At 38.0% G+C, this 27,060-nt stretch overlaps 1 protein-coding gene across 1 annotated transcript in view; it reads left to right on the forward strand.

The window, feature by feature from the left end:
* LOC149786830 (uncharacterized) overlaps positions 1–27,060 on the forward strand; it is a 120,044-nt gene that overhangs the window by 25,821 nt on the left and 67,163 nt on the right. Inside the window, exons 5-7 of the mRNA XM_089977348.1 lie at positions 12,632–12,779; positions 14,940–14,978; positions 20,649–20,694. Of these exons, the coding sequence (XP_089833474.1) occupies positions 12,632–12,779; positions 14,940–14,978; positions 20,649–20,694 (233 nt within the window). The remainder of the gene's footprint in view (positions 1–12,631; positions 12,780–14,939; positions 14,979–20,648; positions 20,695–27,060) is intronic.

Consider the following 27,060-nt stretch of genomic DNA (forward strand, 5'->3'; position numbering starts at 1 on the left):
GGCGAGAAGCAGGTGATCAAGGTAAGATATTGCTAACTAAATTTACTTTGTGGATGCCAGCGATAGTCCCATCGATAATTGAGGAAGAAAAATTATTGTCATTCATGAACCAAGGTGGTAAATCTGTCATGTCCTGGCTAACAACTACCACTGACTCTATCGACGTTAATATCAACGGAATATTTACCTGGCGAATTGCATCACAGCAAGGCGTCTCTGCACCTAGGCATATCTTCGTGGCTCTTCAAGCTGCAAACAGATACGATCATATTCACAGTCACATGATATTCGACAAATTCGAAGCAACAAATGTATCGCTGAGGATAAACGGGCAACAGGAACCATCCGATGAAATATCGATTAATTTTGTTAATAATTTTACCGCCCGCGCATATCATCGCTTGTTGTGTTTTATGGGTCGCGATCAAAATATCGATACAGGATTACAAATATCACAGTTGGATTTTAATACTCACTATCCTATCTATTACTTTTCCCTGGAACATCTTGATTTGGTAAAACAATCCGTCGTTGATATTCATTTCAAAGCCAAAATTAACACAGCTGGACCAGCAAGAGCAATCGCGGTAATTCTCAGCGATAGAACAATGATCCTGGAAGGCATCAGTGGCAGAATGAGAGTCATCGACGCACCTGTCGAAAAAATGTAACACCGAAGGTTTCCAAATTTAGATTAAAACGATATTAAATATGCCATACGAACACGTCAGCGTAACTCTGACCCCGGGTCAGATAAAAAAACTCCAGTCAGCGACAACGAAGCGATGCGGCGTGAAATTAACTCTGAAAAATGATCAAATTCAGGGCGGGCCTAATAAACTATCGTTAACTAAGAATCAACATGGACGCTTTATCAAGGCCAAATCAGCAAATTCCGGTGTTCATGTGAATCTTAGTCCAGGTGCCATCAAAGATATGGTAAAAACAGGCGGAATTTTCCCATTATTAGCCGCTATTCCTGGATTATTAGCCGCGGCTGCTCCGGCGATAGCAACCGGTCTAGCATCAGGCGCGGCTGGATTTGTAGGCAAAAAATGAATGCAAAAAGCAACAGGAGGGCGATACGGTAAAAAAAAAGGAAACGGCCTTTATCTAAGACCCCCCCCCCGTACGGATCCGGCCTAAGATTAGCGCGCCCTATTCAAATTTAGATTTATCCAACGAAGCAAAAAATGAAAAAATAAAATTTTTCAGAGGCGTATTTATGCGGGATCAACTACCAGAAAAGCCAAATTCCACCGAGACAGGAATAATAAATCTCGATTCAAGTACTGGCCCTGGCACACACTGGCTCGCCTACGCGATTAATCCTCGCGAAGTTGTTTATTTTGACTCGTACGGACTAGCGCCACCAAACGAATTTATCAATTACGTGTCAAAATTAAATATTCCGATTTGGTATTCGACACTTCCAACGCAGACGTTAATGGATCCACCGATATGCGGCCCTGAATCAATTAACGTTCTCGATGCAATTTCAAAATCATCCGGGCCATATCATAAAATTGTATTTGAATACACCGTAGATAAGTATCATGGTTGATATTTACGGAAGATTCCTCTATAGAAAGACAGCAGTGACTGACGTCGATCTATCAAAGTTCGCCACCAAGGAGGATATTAACAATCTTCTATCGCTATCAGAGATAGACCCTAACGAGGTTGCTATTTTTCAGGACAGGGAAGGAAAATTACAAACAAGCAACGTGAAAATAACCGATATAATCAAGCGAGACGAATATAACGATCGCATTGATCATTTTACTCGCTTATCAGAATCGGTATCAAAATCCATCGCTGATATAACCGATCTTGTATCGAAGTTACCCCTGAAGGCCGATATCGCGGATATGGAAAAAAGAGATAGCGAACTATCAGCAACGTTGCTTCTGAAGGCCGATAAAACATTACACGACGATCTTCAAGATAGAGTGACAAAAAGATTTAACAGACTAAATAACGATCTTAAAAAACTTGACGATGCCTTAGCTAAATTTAGTAAAAAATTTGAGGAAGATATAAAAATATCTGGCGATAATTCCTCCGCCGCACACGAGCTAGCAAAGAAAAAAAACGATCAAGCATCGCACGATGATCTCAGTGAGAAGGTAGGAAAAATCAACAGAGATATTACTAATATTTTCGCCGATATTACCGAAATAAATACCGTAACGAGTCAGAAAAGCGATAAAACATCATACCATTACCTTGACGAGAAAACAAGAAAAATCAACGAGGATATTATTAAAATTAACGAGGAAATTTCCGCGACGCGTGATTTGGCGCGTCAAAAGGTAGATGTATCGTTGTACGACGGAGAAATTCGAGACTTAAGTGCGAAACTTCTTGACGCAACCACAAAAATTGACGATATTAGCACAAAAATATCGTCAGTGAATCTTGAAAAATTAAGTCGCATTTCAATACCATCCGAGGTAGAAACAAAAAATCTTCGTTGTCACATACCATTTGTGTTAAAAACACAAAAAGGCAAATGGACCCCCGAAAATAACACATTTGTCTTCATCGCGCCAATTGCTGGTATATATCGAGTGTATTTTATCTCCGGGATAAGATTCAAGATAATAGCCAATTTTTATAATACCTACGATGAATTTTTTAGTATTTTGCTGAATGAAGATACCGCGGGAACATTTGAGCTAGAACCACCAGATAGATCCATGACAGAACCGATCGATTATTATGCAATTTTCGAATATTTTTCCAAAATACACTCAATTGGTTAGATAAGCTAATTAATAAATGATCGCGTCGGATTATCGATACAATCAGGCGCGTTCATGGCAGGATTCGTTAAAAAAGCTACTCGACGAGTATCAAACAAAAATAAAAAAATATCAGCGTAGATTAGTTACCATCGATGTTGCCGTGTACGCAGCAAGCGCAATCATCGCCGGCGCAGGGATAATCTTATCCGCGGTGACAACAATCGCGCCAATCGCAGCAACGATAATAATATCATCGACAACGACAATCGCGGGTGTTCTTAATATTATCGCAAAAAAAATATCCTCATGCACGAGTGAAAAATTATCCCTGTACACGAGTAAACTATCCCAGGTCAACGAGGCGTATTCGAAATTATCATCGCTGCTTTCTGAGAGTCTCAACGACGGGGTTATATCTGATCTCGAATTCTCCATGATGATAAAAATCTACTCCGAGATTGAACAAATGAATATCAATAATGTCGGAGCTAGCTCAGATCGTAACAAACACCACACCGCCGATAACAACGCTGATATCGGTAAGCTCAACCAAACCCGAATTCAGCATCGATTTTCCAATCCCAATTAGCGTTAAAGAAATTGCGCTGTCACAGTTGCGCGTCTATAACAGCTGGCCCAATATTAGATCGAAATCATTCGGTAGATTATTATCGAATAATTCGCTTGTTTTTGCCAATAAAAGCCGTCCCGATGGAACTCCCGATTGGATCGTCGTTGGCATACCAACAGGCAGCTACGAAATTGAGCAAATTAACAAAGAACTCACCGGTAGAATATCGAATATAACCGGCGATGCTGAACCGGGGGTAAAAATATCCGCGCACGAACCAACGCTGGCATCAATTATCGAAGTAAAATCGCCATATATCGTCGATATTTACCAATCATCGATTAGGACAGTGCTAGGTTGGCCCGAAACCGCACCTCCGGCAAAACCAGAAAAATCTGATTTTATTATTCCAGGTTGGTCCGAAGAAGCTCCTCCAGAGCCACCGGAGCCAAAAAAATCCGATTTTATTACCGATGAAGGATGGTACGGAACTATCAGGCATAAACCTCTAATCCACAATGCCATCAATCTCATAAACAACTACAAATTTAACCTGGTACTTTTTGCTTTTACTTTTAAGAACAAAAAAATTCTCTCGTGGTTGCCTCTTCCTAAAATCCCTCCAGGTGTCGAAATCTTCGACGCTTCCAAAATTAACAGGATAATAGCCCCCATGGACGGTATCTTGATAAAAAGAACCATCGACGAATTTAATCAAGAACATAAATTACAATTAAATTTACTACGAAAATTCTTTCGGGAATGTATCTTAAATGAATCAGGCTCATGCAGTGAAATTATCGAACGTGTGAAGATTTTAAATCAACTCGCGTATGATATTGAATCTTATCACGATATGTTCATTCGGGCGATAATTGATGATATATCAATTGCCGATTATGATCTTCCTATTAGCAGTTTCAAGTTGATTAAAAATTTAGGAGAAAAACAAAAATTTATGACCATATTCGGATTAACCGAGGAAACGCTACCAAATTTCAAATTTCCTGATTATGACGTTGATGAAATGAGAAAATCCGTCGTTGATACCATCGATGAATTATTTCCGAAATTGCACGCCGCATGGACTAAAAAATTACAATCAGAATCAATTCTCAAAAACAATAATGATCCAACCGGAGAGGGACGGCATATCTCGCCGGGTATCGTTAATATAACGGAGGTTATCGCGATTAATCTTCACGCGGACGTCGTCGAAGGTAGCTACAACGCAGATTCGTCTGTGACAGAACAGGCACAGCAGGGATTCATCTTATACTCGTTTTCACCTAGCGCTTCCCCGGGGTATTTGATAACAAAAGAACCGGTAAATCCGTTTTATCTGCGATACCACAATCGATTATTGTCGAGAATAAATTTCAAATTAACGGATCAGAATGGGAATTTACTTGATATACGCGAAAAAACACTTAGTATCAATTTGCTGGTGAGATCGTAAAAATCGAAGGTTTTTAAATCTGTCCACCAGAAAAAAATGGCAAAAAAATAAATAAAAATCGGGGAAATTTTCAAAAATTAGTAAATTTTTTAATTTTTATTTTTTTATGATAGATTTTGAAAAATCTTGAGAATGAAAATCGAAGATTTTTAAGATTCTTTATTTTTAATTTTTGCTTTCCTCGACTAGCTTTTTTAGTTGCCTTACACGTGAGCTAGTAATTTTTCTTGATTCATACTCGTCGGATAAACTCGATCTCACTTTTTCTACCAGCATCGATAATTTAACAAAATCCTCGATTTGATCGTCACCGACAGACGCGAGTGATTGATACATCGCAGTTTGAATTTTCTTTATGAATTTGTATTCGGATGGTAGCGTATATCTGTATTCGAGTTTACCTTGGACGATCGTTTCAAACTCGGATTGGATTTTATCTGCGTCCAAATCCGGAGATAAATTTATATTTTTATTTTTCAAATCCTCGATGGCTTCGATGATGTTGTTTATATTTTCCTCGTTCATTATACAAATTTGTAATATTTAATTAAATTTCCGAATCTGAAATTATCGGAATATAATAAAATTCGATCCACTCGCCAAATTGGTAGGAAAATGTCGCGTTGATTATTTTTTCTGCCGCTCGCCACACTGAAGCTTGATTGATACTGAAATACTTTGCAGCGGCATTCATCGATGCGAATATAATTTCTTCGCTTGTCTCTTTATTTATTGATTTGACCGCTTTGGAATATTTTGAAGATCTACCAACGTTACTACTACGAAGTAAATTTTCACTTGGAGTAATTGCCTGAAGATTAGATAATTTATTATTTAACTTATTTCCGTCAACGTGATCAATCACCAATTTATTTTTGATAGATCCGTAGAAACATTCGAATATAAATCTGTGATTGAAATAACCTTTTACTCTCTTATCCTCGAAAAAATTAAACGTAAGATAACCCGAATTACAAACATTACCGACATGATTCTTCATTCTGATATGTCTGACAACACCATCCGATGACGCCTCGTATCCGGCAATTGTGGGATGAGATTTAAACTCGAATATCATTTTCTCTGGAATCGTTGATTCTGGAATCGCTGATTTTTGATTCATATAAGATATTCTGTTTGTCTAAATCGTTATTAGCTCGAAATCGATTAATATAATCTTCTTCGCAGGTTATAACGGACGAAGATTTTTTTTCGTAATATCGCCTTAATTCCCGATAATTTTTTCCTCCACACTTCAGACACAATCGAGTTTTCCCTCGCGTGCCAACTTGGCAAAGTAGACATCGCTGTGGTCCTTTACTGCCATTTCGAATTGCATATATATGAGCGCCGCAGTAATCACCTCTGCAGGATTTATCACAGAAATTTGTTGAACCGATTAATAGCCATTTGCAATGCATATTATTTAGATATTTGTCTAAAATATATTCATGGATGCATTTGATCTTGATGAAGCAGAATACATAATCCCCGAGGTTGACCGAGCTAAGAAAGAGTTCTTCGACGATGGAGCGGTTCACACTTGGTCGACCTGGAAAACAAATTCCATCGATGCTACGATGAATTTGGAGCGAGCTAAGAGAATAATCGAGCATATAAAAACCGAACATCCTGAAGAGCGATTCATCTTTGGAATAAAATTTATCGCACAAATGCCCGACGATACTTGGATTATTCGCGATAAGCGAGATCCTGTGCGTGGTGGTAAGAAAAACGTTATTCTCGATAAAAATTCTCGACCAGGATTGTTATTGGGAATCGATGGCCCTTATTATGCTAGATCGTATCCGGCTAGTGCTGTTGTTTACGGAATTTATCGGCTAAATAACAATCCGGATATAAGAAACTTACCTGCGATGAAAAAATCATCGATAATAATCTGCGTGGCTGAGCGTGTGATCGAGCATATGAAAAACACTCGACGTGGATCTGGTTTGACACAATCGAGGCTAGATAAAATTAATGCGTGGGCAAAGACCGTCGCTGATGGTGCATCGGTAGATGACGTGGCTGTGTTGAGCAAAAAATTAAAATTTCCAATTACGGTAAAAACATTATCGGGGGAAATATTATACTCGTCGCCGTATAGATCCCGAGGAGCACCAATCGAGATCATCGATCATAATTCTCACGCGTGGTCGCATTCGGTAATGATATTTCCGCGAGATCGTGTGGTCAAATTTTATCCCGTGGAAAAAATTTCCACGGCGGAGAATAATAATTCCGATGCCATGTTCAGATTTATCAAAAAATTAAGCGCATCGGATCCGATATCGATATGGTTATTTTCGAGCGAGGAAAGATACGATCAATTTATCCTGCCATGTGGCGATATTTACAGGAACGAAATATTACACGAATCGATGAGAAAACTCGCGGTGAGATATTCGTCGAATCCCGATCAGTTACTAACAAATTGCTTTACAATTTCGTCTGTTGCTGCTCATGCCGCTAGAGAAAAAAACTCGTGGAAACCGACAAGAAACGAATTTCACGCTGATATTCAACGTAGCTGTATCGAATACGGCCATGGTGGATTGTGGAATACCAGGTACGAGTTCGAGGACATGATTTCCGTTGACATGAGCGCTTGTTATCCTGGAAGTTTTCATGGATATGGTGATTGTGCAGAGTATTTTGCTAAATTCGGTCATCCTACCAACAAGATGACAAGAGTGGCAATTAACGGACCATTACCTGATTTTGTCATGACCGGATTCGCTTGTGTTACGTCGTTCGAATTTGCTGAAAATTTGCATAAAATCTGCTATATTTGGTTCGGTAGGCATTTCTCTCAGCGTCGTTGGGTTCCTACGGTATTGTCGAGATATATGCTAGATTCGTCGATGTTAGTGTCGTTGACAGTGAGTGAGGCGATTATATCATACAGGAAACAAACAGATGTGTGGCTGCCGACGGATTGTGATAACGCGAAAGATATCGGAAGAAAGATAATCGGTAAATTTACTCAGGGTGGATCCGTTGATCACAAGCACAGGCACGCTAGATTGTTTATCAACGACGCTGAGATGGATTTTATAATAGCGGACACAGCGTCACGAGGAATATTCTGTAATAGAGAGAATATTATCGTCGACGGAGCAAAGTTAGGTACCGTGATTAGCTATCTTGATGGAGAATCGGCGCAATATACGCATTTGCGGTCGTCGATGCTCGCCTATGTGAGTATAAATTTACTCTCGATGATAAAAAAATTTTCCTATATCGCAGTAAGAGTCGCGACAGTTTCGTTCTATATCGATAAAAAATACCAGGATAGGTTGGAAAATTTAATTACCGATGGTAGCTCATGGGGAACTTGGAGAATAAAAAACGAGAATATTCTAGATTATTGTGAAGAAACTGACGTTGAAGATTGCGATGAATTCCATCGAGGTAGATTTGGAGAATCTTCGATTCTAGAAATTTCCAATGCCGCATCTGTGTTCGATCCAATTTCACGCAATAAATTCGTTTATCTGAATGGACCTGGCGGCAGCGGTAAAACAACGCGAGTAATAAATTTATTTGCAAATTCTGACATGATCGTATTAACGCCGACGCACAGATTAGCGCGAGAAATAAGGCAGCGCGGTGTTAATTCTTGCACGTATCACAGTTATTTCAAGTACAGCGGCGGATCATGGGATTCGGTGCGTATGGGAGATAAATATATCAATAAGGTTATAATTTTCGATGAAATTTGCACAGTGAATTTAGATATATTAAAATCGTTCCTGTCTTGGCTGGGAGAGAAAAATACCGCCGTGATAATGTGCGGCGATCATGGCCAACCTAATCCTATCGATGGTGAATCGCCTCACGAGTGGCTCAGAAGCTTCGTTGATTATTATGAGGAAATTGACGCTGATCATAGATCGACGGATATTTTGTTAACCGAATTTAAAAAATTAATTCGATTGCAGCCGAATAAGATTCAGTGTGACGTCATGAGGAAAATAATCGACGAGACTCCGATGAGCGATTTTCTAAATTTGTGGCGTCCCGATCATTTGATCGTCGCTAGCAGGAAAATTATTCGTGATATCATCCAGGAAATGTTATTCAAGCTGCATTGTGAGAAATTTCCAACGTTGCAGGTACCGTTGTGCTATAGGCCCGCTAATACTCGGCGACAAAATATCAGCGTTACTTTGCCGTGTGGAGAGGAAAAAAATTTGGTCTTAAATGATATTATATTCGTTGATATTAATCTTGTCAATGACGCGCTAAATGCAGAAAAATGACCGTGGAAATTAGGTTACGCAACAACGATACATTCATCGCAGGGATTGACCGTCGATGGCAAAGTTTGGATCGTCGATGATAGAATCTCTTGGTCAAATTTAGTGTATTTGGCCGTGTCGAGAGTTAGAAAATTGTCTCAGCTAGGGCGAATTCGAGTAAATTATCTTAGTGACGCTGGCGGTAGTTGAGTATCTTCGGGGACTATCTGTAATTCCTCCTTGGTGAATCCGCGTTGTGGCGCTAGCGAATCTAGGATATAAATTGCCGGTCTTCCTGACGATCTTGTTACGGCGGATATTTTGTGTGTTGTGACGCTCCAAATTGGGTCGGTTGCTCTTTTTCTTCCTCCTTCAGCTTCGCCTTCCTTGTACAAATATCTGACTGTGACGCTACCTAATACAGGCTGAATTGTGGAATCTCGCTTTAGGGGTATATTTGATTCTGTAATAGCAATTGCAGGTTTCATTGATATTGTTCGAGTCGTCTCGTTATTTAACGCGTTAATTACGTGAGGCAATCTTGATACCCAATCGTGGGATCGATTATCCTGAATAAATTCACGTGCGTACTGGTATCCGAATAATCGTTCTGCGAGCGTTTTGTTAAATCTTTCGACGATAGCCTGATTGCGATGAACACCTACGAGACCACGACGTATTTTAACGTTATTCTTTTACATCAATGAGGTAACCGCACCGAGGAATTCTCGACCTGGATCAATCTGGAGAAGATTCGGCCATGTTAATGGGGATCGGGAATAAACTTCGCTAAATGCTTTAGCAATTTCAGTCGATGTTTTATTCGATAACGGCTCTGCTTCCTTGTACCTGCTAGCGATATCAACGATGGTCAGAACGTACTTGTATGTGACTCCGTTGACAGTATCGTGAGGAAGAAACATCAAGTCCGCTTGATGAACCTCATTGGGGACACTGACAGTGAAACTCGCGTATGGTATTTTTTTAGGCGGAGGGAGATATATCTGCCAAATTGCCTGTTTTGATAGCCACGATTCAGCGACGGATTTTTTTACCGATGCGGCCTTGGCGAGTTTGGCGATTGCTGATTTTCCTCGCCAGAATCCTCGCGGAGAATAATATATCTCTTCCATATTATTTACCAGCGCCGAACACTAATTTGCCTTTCATCGCGCCTTTGATCAACCAGGATGCTAATTGTTCCTTGAAATTTTTGTTGGGAATCGCGTTTAATGCGTGAATTAGCTTGATATCAGCGAGATGTCTTTGTTGTAGATCTCCGCTGTAATATGCGAGGTCGTGGTCGTAACAAGCTCCATCGATGGCGTTTATCGGATTTTCACCCTGCCTTGGTCGTTTATTTTTATCGAGTCTGATATCGAGTCTCGTTCCAGGTCCGCAGTAATTGTATCCTGGTAGATGCTTTTCTCCGGGATATTTTGTCCAGGGTAATCCAGGTAAATTTTTTAAGGAGGCTGCGATGTCCCCTCCGGTTCTATTTTTTTTTTTTGTAAATCTAAATTTACGTATCTTGCAAACTTCGCACTCTCCCGCGATTGCGTTCCTGTTGTTGCGTGTGACGATTTCGGTCGGATTTGTCGTAGCTGTGTGCGTGCGACACTTAACACAATATAGATCCATGTATTTTATTAACATGAATGTAATTGATTTTTCAGCCACGAAACGACGCGAGCAAGTAAAACATCATGCGGCATTACCAAATTCGATCAGAATGATAATCATTGGCCCGTCAGGATCGGGTAAGACGCAGTTGTTGCTGAATCTGATCATGAGATGGCTGAAGTGGGATAAATTGTATTTGGTTGCACCATCCGTCGACGATCAGCGTTGTTATCAGGTACTAAAGGACTTTAGTGACAATACCGATGAAGGCACAATCGAATTCATCACGGATATCAACGAAGCTCCTTCCGTGGAAAGCTTGGACGGCGATACTAATAATCTTGTTGTTTACGATGATGTTATGCTAGATAAACAAACTAACCCGGCTAGAATATTCTCGCGTGGCAGACACAAGAACACCGATGTTATTTACGTGACACAGAGATATACGCAGATTCCGAAGGTGATCAGGGACAATTGTAATATTTTATCGGTATTCAACGGCGTGGACACACACACGCTGAGAAATATCCATCAGACCTGGTGCAACAGTGACATGGATATAAATAAATTTAAAAATCTATTCAGCCACGCCCAGATGACGCCGCATGGTTTCATCACGATAAATCTGCATGATCCACGTAGTCGGTATCGTATCGGTCTTGATCAAATTTATTCATGAAAACGCAGCCCGAGTAACAACAAAAAACAATAACCAAAAAAATATCCCCACCTCGGCGAGATTCACCCGAATGACCTAGAGTGAAATCACCTCCGAGAGAAAATTTTATTTTTCTGCCTGGAGTGTTATATTTTTGTGATACATAATTGGGGTACCCTGATGTGTTGGGTCTGAAATGTACGAAAATTGATCCTCGTAGAAGGCCGTAAAAATGAAAATAGAGGCTTCTACGAGAAAAGTTCTCGTAGGAAGGTTAATTTGGTCTGGGAAAAAAGGTCTGTTAAACTTCCCTTGATGAGGAAAATTTTATTTTTGTCCAGGGTGGCATATTTTTATGACACACTTGGTATACTCACCTGATGCATCAAGTCTGAATCATACGAAAATTGACCCTCGTGGAAGGCCGTAAAAATGAAAATAGAGGCTTCTACGGAGAAAGTTCTCGTAGGAAGGTTAATTTGGTCTGGGAAAAAGGTCTGTTAAACTTCCCTGCTGCTTGATAATCTTCGGTGTTAAATCTTCGGCATGGTGAAAAGGTTTGTTTACAACTTAACTGCTCCGAGTTTGGAAATTACTAACACAGATGAAAATTATTTCACAGCTAATGACCATGCAATCAAATAGCATCAATTGGCAGTATTTCTGCAACCACGTACATGATTAGTTTGCATTGTTTAATATCCCATAGCAAATGCACTCACTTGTGCCGATCAGTGTAAAAGCAGTAAATTCATGGGGCATAGACGGAGTTAGTCTATCTCAGTATCAAAATCTTAACCTACTCCACTTACCGTGAGGCTTTATAATTGACAGCAAAATATTAAACTTAGGTTTAATTTAGTTGCTTATTTAGTGGATGTTGAATTACATATTTGAAATTGCATTTACTGCTTGGTAAGTTTTCCCAACAGCGATTGTAAGCAATTAAAACTACGCCTATCCATGAAATAGTGACCCATTAATCTGGTCAATAAAAACCCAGAGGCTTCCATAATACTTTAAATCCAATTCATATCTGGACTCGAAATTTATGTGCCAAGAAGACATGATGAGTTTTAACTTAAGTTATCAAGATAAAGATAAGTGAATTGCGACAACGTATGTAATTGATAAAGGCTGCACTTCTGTGGTCATACATTGATCTCCAAAAAGTTAACATAAAGTTTTCAAGGTAGTTTTGATATTCACCTGTCTCATGTTCGCCTGATACGTTACAAATTTGAATCTCATTTGTGTTATCATCAAGACTGATTTTTTTTTTTGTATTTGTTTGTTTTTTAAATTTCGTCTCCGTTCTAGTTGTTGTTACGTCAAGAACGTCATTAACAGAGCAATAGAATTCATGCACAAGCTAGAACTAGAAGAACGAAAGGGAGAGCATAAAGCATATCCAGATCTGTTCGACAGTAGTGAACAGTTTGCGAAATGGTGCTACTATGGATTGGGTGTAAGTCTGGTGCTACTTACTCTTACGGTAAAAGTAATATATAAGAGTAATTGCTTAGCATTTATTTTCACTTCATTAAACACGTATAATCATTCTGTGAAAATACTCATATAATTGACATTTTTTATTCAACTTTACTACGTAGAAGATGATCATCTAGAAAATTAAATCATCAAATGTTGATGAGGTTCTTTAACGACTTACAGCAGTTAAAATTGAACTTAATACAGTATGAACCATGAAATTTAGAAATAGAAGTTTATGTTCAAACTGTTAGGAAGATAATGATTCAGAAACAGTCGCAGCATGCGTCGAGACATGTTTAAACACATTTTGAGAGAGATTATTTCATACCATTTGGTCAATAGATCAATGGTATCACAAATAATCAAATATAAACCATTTATTTTCGCGTAACAATTCATTTTTATCTTGGATGAAAATGAATGAAAGTGGTGTTAGGATTATTCCAATTGGCATTGTATCATCCTTATATCATTATCTCAGGATAACAATAGCATCTATTCTCCATATACCGAAGCAGTCTTCTGTGGTTTTATCATATTGTCATATTATATATACATATACATTAATGATGACCATGAATATTAATATCCATAAAGACAAATGATTTAAAATATAAAATAGTTTGTATTGCAGTGTTGTAGAAAATAGAATAAAGAATAACATATTTTTAACTCCGCACTTCTTTGAAACAAACGCATGGATATTGTAATACAGACTGCATGTACGTACGTTAGTGTAAAATTATCTCGAAAAATTCACCTTCATCGATAAGGACAGACACTTTGAAGAAGGGACACCAATAACTCTGTGATTGCAGATTTTTGTTCCAACACTTGTGCAATTTTGATCACACACACATATCCCCCTCTAGTGGTGGGGCTGGATGGGGGAGCGGCAGGTTAAATAACTACCAAGTGTTATGGCTCACATGTGTGAGAATTGTGATTTTTGATCAATGACCCAAGCGTCGACAAGTTTCAGATTGTTAAAGCTAGGTAATGCCCAAAGACTTAGCTATCCCCATTAGTTTAGCCGTTGGGTCATAATATACAAACTGTTGAAATTCGCACCACATAACCATTAATATACCTGCTAGGTATCAAATGATAAATGTACACATGTAACTGATATTGGCTCCGGAGTAAACACCTACCATGATAAACTTAGCTCCGGGGTCTTAACTTTGAAACTACTTTCGACTCTCATTTTATATCCATCTATAGATAATTGCCTGACATTAATGGACACACTTATACATATAAGTGGCAATGGCCCCATGGCCATCAATAAGCACACCCACCTTGAAAGAATGTATACTCTCGGTAAATAACTTGAAAACCATCAAGACACACACTATATATCATGTACATACATACTGGGTAAAAACTTACAAATACATATGTCCACATTGAAAATTGCCTTTGGGGCAGCTCTTACTCTCTTCCACATACCCCAAGAGGTTCATGCATTTGGGTGTAGGTCAAAACAGGCTAGCGCAGGGATACACTATATCTTCTTATGAAATATATTATTTTATCCCATTAACAACCACATTTGAATACTAACAGATGCACACACGATAAAAAAATAATAAAATGAAAATAAAATACAATTTTCAAGTCTTGACAATCGATTGCATGCTTCATGAACGGCAGTAGCTACTCTAAAATAATATTGAATATCTACATTTTAAAAAAATAGATCTTCATTTTAACAACTGTTTACAAATATTGTCGAAGTAAACAATAAGGGTGATTGCATTCCTAGGTAGTTCTTTCCTGATGATACGAACCAGTAACTTCAAAATATCTGTGTCACATGTCCTCATTTTTACCAATTTAACTCAATCATATCAAGGTTTGCTAAGTGAGTAAATTTTCTTTCACGGACATCTATATAATTCTATTACAAGTTTTATTCCATTATATGGATTTCTTTTATGGTGCGATCAGATAGCCCAATGGAACAAATTTGGTTCCCAGATAACACTCTCATTTCTGCCACAATGCATTGTTAATCTATGATATCTGAAGGGTTTCATGATTTACACACCTATGTATATAAAGGCTTTAATTGTGTGCTGTTTATCCAAGTCGGGATGAATAATGTTGTTCTTTCTCTTATTGGTTTTAGGGTTTGGAAAACAAATGGTGTCCATCTGAAGCTGATACGGTAAGTGGGAGATGTGAATCAAATATATATAGGATATTGATGAAATGTTTTCATAAAACTCGTGATAGCAAATGTTGACATAACTTTCCAGGAATCGTTGTAAGCAAACTACATGACCTAAAATATCAAGCCGAGGTGTATATATATATATATATATATATATATATATATATATATATATATATATATATATATATATATATATATATATATATATATATATATATAATTAAACAAGGTACTTTTTTAAAAACAGTTCATATTCTCCTATACAAATACAGTAACCGATTGATTATACACTCATTTTCTTTTTCTACATAAGACATAATAGCAAAAATAACACACTTCTATGTAATTGAATTTATTCTGCATTCCAAGCTAAATACACAACTATAGATTCATCAATACATAATAATACTATTAATGCGAACATAGCACCGCGCAGCGACCTTTGAACCTGGTCTCGCACTCCCCATTATTTTCAAAATTCTCATTTTGGTCTACTTGAAATTGAAATTTAGATTCAGACTGTGAATTAATACACATTGAAACAACTGCTTCAGTTGGTCGGAATAAATGGATTTTGTTCTTTAGTCGATCAAACTAAGTTCCGCTTTTCTGCTTCTGTTGGACGGGATTTATTGGGTCAAATTCCATATGATGTACATGTGATTTATGCAGCTGAATTAACTGCACCTTTGTTTTTTGTCGTTGGTTGTTTGGAATCATAATGTGGGGAAATATGAATTCTTTTAAGTGACATTATCAATAAAGACGCTATGGAATATCACATTTATTTTGCTTTGAGTGGAGTAAGTAGAATGTGATATCAGTTTGAAATGTAGTCAAAATTACAGTACAAATTCTTTGTGATTATTAAGTTTTTGGAACCCATGACATAGGTCGTATCATTCGGATTTGCAGAACTGACCAAGACAGAATATTTTCAGGAAATTAAAGAAGCAAGAATGTAAGTGTATTTATTGGCAGATGACTATTGTCTCTCCACTGAGTCCTTTTTTAGACATAGTTGCCTTTTGTTCTGCGCCGCGGAGGTTGATCCATTTGAAGACCTCAACATCGTGTCTGCATATATAATCTGAGGCAGACGCCTTATCCTGGACAGCCATTATCGCGCCCATTTCCAAAGGCAGGCAACATTTCTCTCAACTCTCAATCAACATAGACAAATTTTATTTAAAGTCGGAATTTCATTGCATTGTAAGAAACATTATCTCCTTGAATCTATTTTACCGACTGTAAACAAAAAATGAATTTAAATTCAGCAATCAGGCATATAGTATTTACAGTCATTGTGTTTTTCAGTGTTTTGTTTACTTGAAATGAGACTACACTCTCTTCTATTACATACAGTGTTAATTACACATGCGTAGTTACACATGCGTAGTTATTGACCAATACAAACTTAACATACCTCCCCCATTTTACAATATCTGATCAAAATTCAATGAAGAAACGTAAGTTACATGAACATAAAATATACTCAAAGCTTACATGCAGTGTAAACATATTCTGATTAAAAATCATAGCTGTCCAAAAAAAATCCATACTGACTTTCCCCTTAAAAAAGCTTACTGTGAGTTGGCATAAGAATGTATGCTTTGCTTGGTATAGAGAAGCAACAATCAAATGTTAGAGACACGGCTGCCCCAAAAAGTTACAAGGTGGGAGATAAGCTTGCAGCATGCATCCACAGAATTTTAGATTCTGAGATGAAATAGACTGCCGCATCGGAAGGCATGGTAACTGATGATGTGTTTGTACAGAAAACCAACAGCTTCCCAATGCCTAAATCCATGGCCTAAATGAGGCACCAGAGCCACTCCGTGACTGGATTGCCAATAACAAGGCCAAAAAGGTTAGACCACGAAAAACATGGTGACATTGGTAAAAAGTGCTGGCCAACTCGCAAGATAAAACACTACCAAAGAGGCTATCGACCAAATTATACAACAGATTACAACTCGTGGAATGGTTACGTACGCTCTTTAGCGAACATTGCATGGCGATGGCCTTAATGTCAGCGCCATTTTGCTCGTAGTCACGGGAACAGGCTTGGACAGCATAACACAATCTCCAGCCCTGTCACCTACACCGGACCCGGGTAGCACATAAGAATGGATACAAAGCATATGGAGCAGCTACCTGGAAGGCAGATAAAACTGCAATGGCCCTGCCCAAAAGTATCGGGGCTATCGAATGGTTTTTGCTGAAGGCCGCGGAAACACTTCCTAGGCTTGTTGGCTGGGAACCTTGTGATGCGTGTCAGGGTCACATTCGTTGCCTGTCTATGTTCCTGCATAGGCAAACATTCTCAATGCCAAACGGAAATGGAATGGTGCTCATTTTCAAAAGCGCAGACACCAGATGGCTGGAACCCCACTATCATGCCGCCTACGACAAGCGCTGATTTGCTCTCCTTATGATCTTTGGCTTTTTTGATGCCTGCTTCATTTGTACGGTTATGGTATACGCCATAGTTGTACTTCATGTCAACGGCCATTGTTTTGTATGTTGTTGCCATGGCTGTTGTAGTCAATCTGCAGTTTTTGGCCCGACTACTTGAGCTGGCACCCCTGTCTAATTCATATTGACATTCTTGCCTGGCGCCATACCCTCGTCAGCCACAATAAGCTTGTTGGTATAACCCGCATAGGTGACAAATCTAATTTTAATATCAGACATAAACGTATAAAGATTACTCCAAACCGCATAATCCGGGTTGCTGTTTGTAACACGTAAGGCCTGGTAGTCTGCAACTTATGATGATGGGATCTTCTCCATGGGCGATCTGGTCTACCACGCCTGCGTGAAACTTGTTTTGCATACGCTAACGATGATAAGCTTGTAGCCACTGTTGATGCTGTTGTTATACATTTTGCTAGGACATGTTTTGTCCTGCAATTCTACCGCCATTCCGAGTTTTGTCTTCATTAAACTCATTGCAGAAGAATTCTTAATTGACTATGTTTATGGGGTTTCGAACGCATTCCTCTATGCCAAAGGGCACTGCATCTGTCTAAGAATCTTCCTTATATTTTTGTAGCCGTGGAACCGATGAAAGTTTTTCATCCTCACTGTCATCCAGGCTACTCCAATAGGGAGTCCGTGGATGCGCATCAGACGGCAAAGTTCAGCTGGTACTGCCAAAATTTTACCCAGGTGTCTACTTTTCAAGCGATCAAATTGTCCAAAATATGTTTCCACTCGACAACGTTCAGCACATACTGTTAATTATATTTAATTCCCTTTTTTGTTATTTATTTAGGTTTTTTATAACATTATATGCTATTGATAATGTAACATTATATGCTGGACTTGACCATGTCCAAAATCAGGTTCATCTTCTACTTGACCCGAAATCATTGATATTTTTTTAGTTCTATAAGCAATTTATACTTAGCTAAAATATTCTATATCTGTATGGGTTTAATACTAGGATCATTATTAATAAACATATTTATTTGTGTCTGGGTCTAGGTTATTGGAATTTTCCTATAAATATACCTGGCCTACCTGACCACATTCTATTTTATAGTTTTATTAATAGACCTTCTAATTATAAGTACTGTTTTATCTTCTAAACATCTGCTAACTTCCAGATTGAAATTCTCCATTCGGTAATAGTTTTGTTATAGAAAATGCTAATTGTGTCAAGTAGAAGAAAATATAATATTGTTACTGGAAACATTACGTGTACGTGCTTTAAGATCTGAGAAAAATCAATTGTATTATTGTTGGGCTGGAATTTTATTTAATCAGATTACTTAATTAAAGCGCTACAGAAGTAACATTATTGGAAACAAACTTGGGTTGATAGTGAAATTTTAAATAAGGATATAGCCTTGCATTGTATTGTTGTGATTCAACAAAAGACTGTTGGCACATCACCACAACATGGGCCAGCACAGTCATAATAACACCTCCAGCATTGGATTATTTATTTTGGAATATAACTAAACTTTGTTCAGAACTTTAATCATTAGGACTTATGTCACAATTATATGATTATTTGGGATTTAATTCGCAATACTGTAAGTTACGTTTGCATTTTCTCTTTGTATTCTGCGGAAATAAAGTATTTGTTGAACTTTACAAACCTTGTTGCTTCCCACTCTTTTCAATTGTTTTAAGACTATTTAGTCGTAATAATATATTTGGGCAAATCTGACTTGAAACAAAAAGCCATCACCCACATACATCTCAAGACTGATACTTTGGTGAAAACTTAACTGTGTGGAATTACGATTCATATTTGACAATGCTTTAACTATCCGATCACATGCACAAACAGTATATAGAAATTTAACCTAAAGCTTTGGTCGTCACATTAAGGACTTCGTCAGTAGAACGATTTAATCTCTACTGACTGTTAACATCACTCGATGGAATGGTGATCGATGTTAACAGATTGTCCCAGACATGCTGCAGTTTGTAACGGCTCACGTCCCTGTTCGGCGTCATTTTGTACCGACGCAGTCTCTATACTGTATGTGTATGTGATTGAACAATTAAATCCTTGTCACTTAGCGTAAACAAATATCAGGTTTACCATCAGTAGGTTTCTAAGTCCGAGACTGGCGTATGACACAAATAGCCGAGGTTTTTATTATAACAAAGTTAAGTTACAGGTAAATATTGAGTAGTTTTTAACTCATAGTAGCTTAAGCGGTTGAAAACCTGACCAGATCTAAGACATATAAACTATTGTGTGGTCAAGCCATACGTTCAGACAAATGTCTTCTTTTAGTGAGGGTGAGTGTTACCTCCTTTTAATTTATTCCCTAGTATAAAATGTAATTGTGGTGTCAGACATTAGACAAACTGATCACACACACACAAGCAGTTACCGTGCACTTTAATCTATAGTGATAATTGTTATGCCTATTTTGAATAACCTCAGGAATACATAGCATTACGTTTTGTACTAGAAACCCCAATGTGCCTTGAATTCAAACATATATATATGATGAGAGGGGGTAGCAATCTGCAAAACGTACAGTAAGAAAACGGAATTGTATTAATTAACAGATGGCTCTCCTTGAACTGACATGTAGGCGCTAACAGACACGCTTTTGCAAATATTTTAATGCATAAAATAGACTATAAAAGAAAAATCCTCATGACGTCCATTTCTGTATCACGGTAGCGTATTTAAATACTTGTAAATACAACCTTTGATGCACAGCTTCTTAGAGTAATATAAGTGCACCAGAGCACCCAACAACGAATATTAAGAAACGCTCCCTAGAGTTGTCCGTGACAAGCATTCGTTGTCGCGAGGCTCATGCGATGAGTAACGCCCTTCACCCCATCATCGTCTCAAAGAGAATCCTGCGATGAACACCCTACTATACCTAATCAGCGCCGCCCACGGACTTTTAAGACAAGTATAACTTTTCAATAGCATCAATTACTCAAAACATGTACATCGAGAGTAGGGTTAAGATGCTGTGTACGTTTCAGTCTCAATACCTTTGCCTAGGCTATGCATATGCCAGCTACTCAAAACTTGTATACCATTATCTATAATTCAGGTAATTAGGCATACAACACACAATATCCATACAGTGTTAGACATCAATTCCGCTGTTCTACTAGGGTATATAAATATGTATTCTCATCCAATGTTTCTTTGTTTCTCCATAGGTCATCGACATACATCTGGTGAAGAATGTATGGGAATTTGTTCACGGTACGTTAATAAATGAATTAAAGATGCGCAACTTGTAAAGAGGCCCCAGGTGATCAAGTGGTTTTAAGCCCTCGCCTTTAACAATTAATGTCATCTCACCTCTGTCTGCGTGGGTTCGATTCTCGGGCTCAGCTAATGTGGATGTGTAAGAAAGCTAGCCAGTAGAATTCCGTGGGTTGCTGGTTCTTGCTGGGGTTTTCCCAGGTTCTTTTTCACCAGTTATAATGGCCGCCATGTATCATGCACTCAAAAATGGCTTTTTTATCCAAAATAACAACAACTTATAAATGGACACTAAGTAAGAACAACAATTCTAGTCATATTGACGCTGTGAAGACTAAATTTGAATAAACCGAGGTAGACCCTATTAGACAACACATGATTCAATCCAAGATTAGCACATTAAGATCACATTGATAATTTTTCTCTGGAGATTCTTTTTTAGGAAGAATACTTAATATTTACATTTTTCACTGCTTTTATTTCATAATATAGTCAATAAGTTCGTTTGGGGCACATATGAATTAAAGTAGATTCAAAAACCTTTTTGTTTGGAAAACTACTTCTGGAGAAACGATTACAAATATATTTTCCTAGCTTCTCATAATAATATAATTTTGTAATTTCTGATTGGAATGAATATAGCAGCTATTATCTGGGCATTAAAATATATATCGTTGTAGTAGTACTGGAAGCAGTGAGAGTAGTAGTGGTAGTCTTGCTTGTTTAGTTTTGATGTTTAACGACACTAAAACAGATGTAGGTTCTTTAGTGTGCAATCCGATGCAGTTGGGGTCAAGTTCCTTGCTTAAGTACACACCACGGTAGCTGACCCTGGATGATCTGATGGTAGCATGAAGATATATTTTGTCTTCACCATTATCTCAAGTACGTTTCTGAACAGAAAACTCCCCGATCGAAAGGTGAAAGTATGTGCATTTTTACATCTCTTCTGTCACAGTGACTTTGGCAGAAATGTGTTGTTCTGTCAAAGAAGTTGAAATAGGTATTACGTGTTGGAGAGAGTGAAAGGTGACCACGATCGACAGTAATGTAAACGTTGAGGAAACTCAGCAACATGGGTGCAGTGAACATTATTATAACTGAATAATATTGCAGATATAAAGCTACGTATAAAAACAAAGATGAAAACAATTTCTTTACGGAAAACTTAATTATAGCTTGCCAATTTCATATTCTCAAGAACATTCGTATTTGAAATATCATATAAATTTCTGTAGATAAAAAACTGACCAAACATCAAACTATATTTGAGCTGTAGCAGAAAACATATTTCTGACTTCTAATCAAATCACTATAGGTCTTTAAATAAATACAAATTTCGAATTCTAGACTGCATAGATGAAAATTCAAGGTTTATCATATTTAATGTATGACAAATTAAAATTCCTAAAGTAATTATTCCAGAACATAATATTAATATCATCAGTTATTATTACATGCTCATTTGTTTCTCTGTTAACTTTACATTGTCAGAATCGTTCAGTATTTTACGATATTGCACACCTTCATATTGCATTCACGTGCAAAAAGGAACTACTTTCTATTGTAAACAAACAGTGGAAAGAAGATGCCAGCACTTTTGATTTGTAAACAAATCATGTACACTCGCATAGTAGGCGCTTTACGTTTTGGTTGGTGAAATTTGTTTCTGAATGAACCAAAGCAGATGTTTCGTGGACTACCACGATTTCTCTGGGTGTGGATTTCCAGCACTACCTAAATTGTTATAAAATCGGGACAGGCTTTTGCCCTCAGTCCCCATACATCCCACTCCTAACCCGATTCATACCTGTTCACAGACTCGTCAAAATCAGGGTTGGGCGCTCATTTAGAGCTCAATGACTGATTCTGCAGAATCTATCATCCACGTCAATAATTTGAAAATTAGGACAGTGTATTAAGGCCCCCAGAGGTGTATCTACCAAAATAAGGGATCGCTGCTTGATGGTCTTCTCCAACAATGCGTTGGTGGTAGATCACCTTAGGAGACAAGGAGGCAGATATTCTCCATCTCACTACTTAGAGCATTGGAAACTTCTTCACTGGGCAGCTTTAGAAGGAATATTTATTTGAGTCTGCTACATTCCCGGGAATAAGAACATTTTGGCGGACAGTCTGTCAAAGAAAAGGGAAGATCCTTTGCGGACTCCCAGCAGCAGAGAGGGCGATCAGACCACTTAACGCGTCACGTACGCTTTTTTAGACAAAATAAAATAGTGACCCTTCATAGAGGTCAATACCATGTCTACGATTATTGTTTGTCCCAAACATAATTGTAGACAGGACCCTCTCTGCTGCTATTAATTAAAAAATTGTTATATTAAAAATAATGGTACATCCAGAATCTCATACTGCAAGAATAGCACGAGAACGATTAGAAGCAATTAAAAAATTTCTTCCTGTCAGAGACTCATTTAGAAAAAATCTACAAGCGCAGCAAGAAGCACAAGTTGAGTACGAAGAAGAAACTAAAAAAACTGTTTAAACCCGTCACTGCAGCTACTGAACAAGTTACAGCTGTCATCAAAGAAGATCTTCTTCCGGTATCAAAACAAACAGCAGAACAGACTGAAAAAATAGCAAGAAGAACTAAACAGACAAAGAAGATTTTACGAGATCTTCCAACTGATATAGCTGCGGCTCAACCTCCACCTGTCGGCGAAGAAATACTTGAAAGTATTGGAAAACTTCGTACTGAAGTCGCCGACGTGCAAAAAGAACATGCACCTGAACCCGAACTAGTAGAAAAAAACGTAGAATTGATTGCAAAATTTAGGAAAGGGGTTGTTGAAGAAATTAGAAATACTAAAGAAGAACAATTACCCTAAGCAATGTTAAATATACTATTTAATAAATCTAGTATTTTAAAACCCCGTTATGAAAAAATAAATGATGATAATCTTATTAAATATATATATCGCGTATATTACAACAAAAAACAAGCTAGAGGTCCAGAATATAAACTTATTAAAGAAGAAATAAAAAGACTTTATAGAGAGAGACTGAAACAACAAGAACAACTATCCCAGTATCAACTTCCTCCACCTTTACAACGTAAAAAAATTTCTGCGCCGACAATGACATATTCACCGGTAGATTCACTACATGGATTTCGAGTAAGTGACTCACCTGACATACCCCCGGTCACCACTGAAGTACTTCATCCGGTGATGCAACCACCAGTATTTAAAACACCTCAAGATGAACCTAAAACAGGATATGGTTTATGTCCTGATAATATCATTAATGATGTGTCACGGTTAGAAGTTCTCATAGGAGGAAAACGTGCCGGAAATAATTCACCAGAAATAATTAATGAAGCATCTGATATTTTTCGGCGATTATTTCAAGGTGGTATCATGGATATCGGAGTTTACCGAGAACTTATCGATGAACTTGCTGATGACTAGTTGTTAAATAAATGGTAAATTAAAAAAGATGATCATACATAATAATCATCGTAAACCCGTACAGGTCAGAGCGGTAAACTCACGATTACCAATCTACAGAGCTACTTACGGAGATGGACTTGGTGATTTTATTCAGGGATTATTTACAAGGATAGCTCCAAAAGCAGTACCTGTTGCAAAGCAATTATCGATGAAAGCTATCGATATTGTTCGTGAAAAAGTTCCTGGAGCAATTGTCAATGTTGCTGGTAAGGCGTTCTCGGCGATCAAAGATAGACTAGCACGATTATTGCGAGAAAACAACAACCGGTAAAATTACCAAGTACTGAAGTGATGCCCGCAAATGTAAGTAAAATAATAAATCAGGCTGCAAATCAAAATCTAGCAAAATTATCTAAAGAGGCAGAAAGAAATATAACATCAAATTTGATAGCAGATCAAGGACCCAGTCAGGCTGCAAATAAAAAACTAGCGGAATTATCTGAAGAAGCAGAAAAAAAATATAACAGCAAATTTAATAGCAGGAAGCGGTCTTCGTCGACGATGATTTAGATCATCATTTGGAAAAATGGTAATTATAATAAAAATGTTCAAGCGCGAATCAGACCCAGCATTTGATATGGAGGCACCTGTCCTTAAGTATGAATCTGTACGTGATTATCAATTTTATTCCTATGACGCAAGACAACCAAATCAGCGGGGGAGAATCGAATTACAGGTTCATGATACAAGTAGATATTTCTTGCATGCTGAGGCGTTTATTGAGGTAGAAGGTAGACTTGTAACGAATGTTATAGCTAATACGCCATATGCTGCTAATTTGCGTGTTGGTTGTGTCAACAACGGGATTATGGCGTTATTTGATAGCGCCACATACATAATTGATGGAAAAAATATCGAATCGATTCAGAAGGATGTTGATGTTGCTACAACAATAATTGGTCTAGCGAGATATTCTGATGATTGCACAAGATCAGCCGGTCCAACAATGACGTTTGCTAAAGATATTACTAACCACGCTGATCATGTTCAGTATATTAAAATACGGACACCACGAGATACTGCATCTGATCCACAACCGGCTGACTTTGAGCACGCAGACAGACCAGGTGCTGCTTTTGATATTATAGGAAGTGTTAATGCGACTTACAACTTAGGGTTTGCAACACGCCGAGCAGCGTTGTCAGGAAATGATAGAAATTTTTCATGTGCAATTCCATTATCTCATATCTTTGGATTTTGCAGAAATGTTAGAAAGGTCATCTTTGGAGCTAAACACACAATTGTGCTCGTAAGAAAAGGTGATGATAATGATGCAATCTGGCGAGGTGCTGGTGTTGCTGATGGTAAAGTAAATATATCAAAACTTTCATTGTGGATGCCAGTAATGACTCCATCAATTACTGAGGAACAAAAATTACTTTCTTTTATGGATTCAGGCGGTAAATCATTGCTATCATGGTTAACAGTAACCACAGATGCTATTCAGAGTAATGTTAATGGTTTATTTACATGGCATATAGCATCACAACAGGGTGTTTCTTCACCACGACATATTTTTATTGCGCTGCAAAATAATGACCGGATAAATAATCAAGAACATTCACATAAGATATCTGACAATCTTGGAGTTAATGAAGTTTCCTTGCGAATAAATGGACATGAAGAACCAGCTGAAGATATATTGTTAAATTTTGATCAAAAGCACGTAGCGCGTGCATATCATCGTTTAATGTCATTCATGGGACGTGATCAAAATATAGATACTAGTTTCCAAATATCACAACTAGCTTTTACAGGTCTATATCCTATTTATTATTTTTCGCTGGAACATCTTGATTTGTCCAAACAGTCTGTCGTTGATATACACTTTCGAGCTCGTGTTACTAACCCACCAGGTGCTGGTGCCTTCTACAGAGCAATCGCGGTCATACTCAGCGATAAAGCCATGTTACTTGAAGGTGGTAGTGGTCGAATGAGGGTCGTTGATGCACCAGTGGAAAATCTTTAATTATTCAGAAAAATATTATTTATATAAAAATGTCGTATAGTCATGTTAATGTTACTCTGACTCCCGGTCAGGTCAAAAAGCTTCAATCAAAAACCACCAGCAAATGCAGAACTAAAATATCACTAAAACGAGATCAGATGGGCGGTGGTCCAAACAAATTATCGTTGACAAATAATCAGATTAAACATTTCAATAAAGCCCTAGAATCAAAAACTGGAGTTCAATTACGTCTTTCTCTGAGCTCCATCAAGGACATGGTTAAAATAGGTGGTATATTTCCACTTCTCGCGGCTATTCCAGCGTTAATAGCTGCTGCTGCTCCAGCCGTAGCAAAAGCAGCCGCGTTAGGTGCTGTTGGAACAGCTGCTTGAATGGCTGTAAAGAAAGCAACTGGAAATGGATACAAAAAAAGGGACGCGGCCTAAGATTACCGCGATCTCGTTGGAGAAAAGGTCTAAGGCTTCCACGTTAGATGCTCCAGCATCAAATTTTGATTTACTTGATGCTGCCAAACGATTAAAAATAAAAGCATTTAGAGGTGTTTTTATGCGAGATCAATTACCAAAACAACCAAACAATCTCGAAACAGGTATTATTAATCTCGACTCGAATTCAGGACCCGGTACTCATTGGGTATCATACGCGGTTGATCCACGTGGAATCGTTTATTTTGATTCGTACGGGTTAGCTCCACCTGTTGAATTTATCAAGTATGTTGCACCACTTCACGCAAGAACCTCTGGTTCCAGAGTTTGGTATTCAACGCTACCCACACAAACAATGACAGATCCGCCAACATGTGGCCGTGAGGTAATTAATGTACTTAACGCTATATCAAAATCATCCAAACCGCCACATAAAGTTGTGCATGATTATACAAGCAACCGATTCGTTGCGCGTAAAGCGTTTTAAACAGATCTT

The sequence above is a fragment of the Sinohyriopsis cumingii genome, chromosome 12 (assembly GCF_028554795.1).
Source record: "Sinohyriopsis cumingii isolate HCF-2022 chromosome 12, ASM2855479v2, whole genome shotgun sequence".
Lineage (NCBI taxonomy): Eukaryota > Metazoa > Mollusca > Bivalvia > Unionida > Unionidae > Sinohyriopsis > Sinohyriopsis cumingii.